Source organism: Solanum lycopersicum, chromosome 11, assembly GCF_036512215.1.
Source record: "Solanum lycopersicum chromosome 11, SLM_r2.1".
In the NCBI taxonomy this organism is placed as follows: domain Eukaryota; kingdom Viridiplantae; phylum Streptophyta; class Magnoliopsida; order Solanales; family Solanaceae; genus Solanum; species Solanum lycopersicum.
The window spans coordinates 11,443,740-11,446,336 of record NC_090810.1 but is presented as its reverse complement, the minus strand read 5'-3'; the positions used below and the strand labels follow the sequence as shown (position 1 = coordinate 11,446,336).

Here is a 2,597-nt window from a genome sequence, read left to right as displayed (position 1 = left end):
CGGATACTTGTTCCTGATGGTTACCTTGTTCAACTGCCGATAGTCAATACACATACACATAGATCCATCTTTCTTCTTCACAAATAACACTGGAGCACCCTAAGGAGATACACTTGGTCTAATAAAACCTTTGCTCAACAAATCCTGCAACTGCTCCTTCAACTCTTTCAATTCAGCTGGTGCCATACGATAAGGAGGAATAGAAATAGGCCGAGTGCCTGGCTCCACATCAATATAAAAATCGATATCACGATCTGGTGGAAGACCTAGAAAATTGGTCGGGAATACCTCTGAAAATTCACTCACCACTGGAATAGACTCAAGCATAGGAGTCTCAACACTAGTATCTCGAATGAGTGCCAAGTAAGCTAAACATCCTCTCTGTACCAACTGACGAGCCTTAAGAAATGATATCACATCCTTAGGAGGGTGACTAAGAGAACCTCTCCATTATACTATAGGAAATCCAGCCATAGCTAAAGTAATTGTCTTGGCATGGCAATTTAAAATTGCGTGGTAAGAAGATAACCAATCCATACCAAGAATCACATCAAAATCTATCATATCTAAGACTTTTAAATCTTCATGAGTGTCATACCCCATCAAGGTAACAATACATATTCGATACACACGATCTACAACTACAGAATTCCCGACAGGAGTACAAACACGTATCGGTAAATCAAGGGACTCACATAATATATCAAGACTAGGAGAAAAATATGTGTACACATAAGAATAAGTAGAGCCTGGATCAAATAATACAGTAGCTGGTCGATGACAAACCGGAACAATACCTGTAATAACAACATCTGAAGCCTCAGCCTCTGGCCTACCCGGAAAAGCATAACAGTGAGAACGACCTCCATCAGATTTTGAACCTCCACGACCACCACCTCGACCAGAAGGAGAACCACCTCTACCTGAATGAGAACCACCTCTACCATTTTGTGCACCACCCCTAGCTGGAGGTCGTGCAGCCCTGTAAGTCGAAGCCTGAGAACCCTGATGTAAGCCACCACGTCTGGTCCTAGGGCAGTCTCTCACAAAGTGTCCTATATCACCACACTCAAAGCATTCCTACGAGACGCAGGCTGATGAGAGGAACCTGAATGACCAGGATGCCCTCCACGAACTACAGGTCTTGAAGATGAACCCTGCAAAGTATGCACCGAGCTCGAAGAGTTATGCCCAGCGTAACCAACCTCAGAAGCTGGTATAGCAGCATGAATGGGTCTGCTGGACTGAGGGTGATAACCTCTTCCCAAGTAACCCCGACTCCAAGGCGGAGCACCACCATAATCACCTGAATAACGAGTCCTCTTGCCATCTCGCTGCTCAAATCCGTCACGCCGAATCATCTCCAACTCCTTAGCAGCATCTACCACTTTCTGGACTGGAACACCAGAAGCAGCAACCTGAGAAACTCCTAGGCGGATCAGAATAATCAGCCTTTTAACAAACCTTCTCACTCTCTCAGCCTCTGTGGGAAGTATCATCGAAGCATGTCTAGCCAAGGTATGAAATTTACCCTCATACTCTGCAACTGACATACCATTTTGCTGCAAACCCTCAAACTCGGCCCGCTTGCGCTCCCTCTCACTGTGTGGAAAAAATTTGGATAGAAATACCTGAGTAAACTGAGTCCAGGATAGTGGATGGGATCCAGATGGCCTACTACTAATATAATCCCTCCACCACTGCTTAGCAGAGCCAGTCATCTGAAACACTGTGTAGTCAACTCCATGAGACTCCACTAATCCAAGATTATGCAACCTCTCATGACAACTAAATATAAATTCATATGCATCCTCAGCTAAGTCACCAGTATAAGTAGGATGATTCATTAGTCTGAACCTCCCAAACATCTTTTGCTCATCAATAGTCATAGAAGGCTTGCCTGTTCACCAAATATGATGTCATATCTGGAAACTCCATACTATCCAAACGAGGAGCTACAACGGCAGCTGGATGAGTCCTGAGAGTCTGAAAATCTAGAGCAACTATCGTATCTGGAGTTTGACCTCCAACACGGGTCTGTGAGCCATCAGAAGTGACAGGCAAAGCTCCTACCTGGGTCATCCTCTCTAGGATTCCTAACATACGAGCCAAGGTATCTTGAAGCACTGGGGGACAATAGTACTGGGTGGAGCCTGAGCTGGCCCATCCCCCTCGACACGATCTTGCACCTCCCCATGAATAACCTCTGCATCAGGAGGTACGGTCCTATCACGACCCTGGGTAGCTACTGTTACTTGACCATCCACAGGTGCTGCAATACGACCCCTACTCCGACCTCGAGCTCGTCCCCTACCTCTACCTCGGATAATGTTCCCAGAAGTAGGCATAGGAATAGGATCATGACCACCACTTGTCGATGTACGATTCCTCACCATCTGATAGAGAATGAGATATCAAGATTATAATTTCTACAAGGTCAAGTGTGCACGATAATGAAATAAAGAACAAAATATTTCCTAAATGTCCAATAGCCTCTCGAAGATAGGTATGGACGTCTTCATACCGATCCGCAAGACTCTACTAAACATTGCTCTTCTACTCTTGAGACTGATGTACCTAGGGCTCTGATACCAAAT

General features: G+C 45.2%; 1 protein-coding gene across 1 annotated transcript; it reads right to left on the bottom strand.

Moving 5' to 3' along the window:
- Positions 1 to 450: 450 nt before the first annotated feature.
- On the bottom strand, positions 451 to 1,721 carry LOC138339219 (uncharacterized). The gene is made up of 2 exons (XM_069290801.1): positions 1,109 to 1,721; positions 451 to 1,055 (listed from the first exon to the last, which is right to left on the bottom strand). The coding sequence occupies exons 1-2, from the start codon at positions 1,719 to 1,721 to the stop codon at positions 451 to 453; spliced, it is 1,218 nt and encodes a 405-aa protein (XP_069146902.1).
- Between the last annotated feature and the right edge of the window lie 876 nt (positions 1,722 to 2,597).

Excerpts from the sequence above, each read along its gene's own strand:
- LOC138339219 (XM_069290801.1), bottom strand. The coding sequence starts at position 1,721 with ATGACTGGCTCTGCTAAGCAGTGGTGGAGGGATTATATTAGTAGTAGG. Across the intron at positions 1,056-1,108 it reads AGGGCATCCTGGTCATTCAG|GACACTTTGTGAGAGACTGC; the intron begins GTTCCTCTCATC and ends GTGGTGATATAG.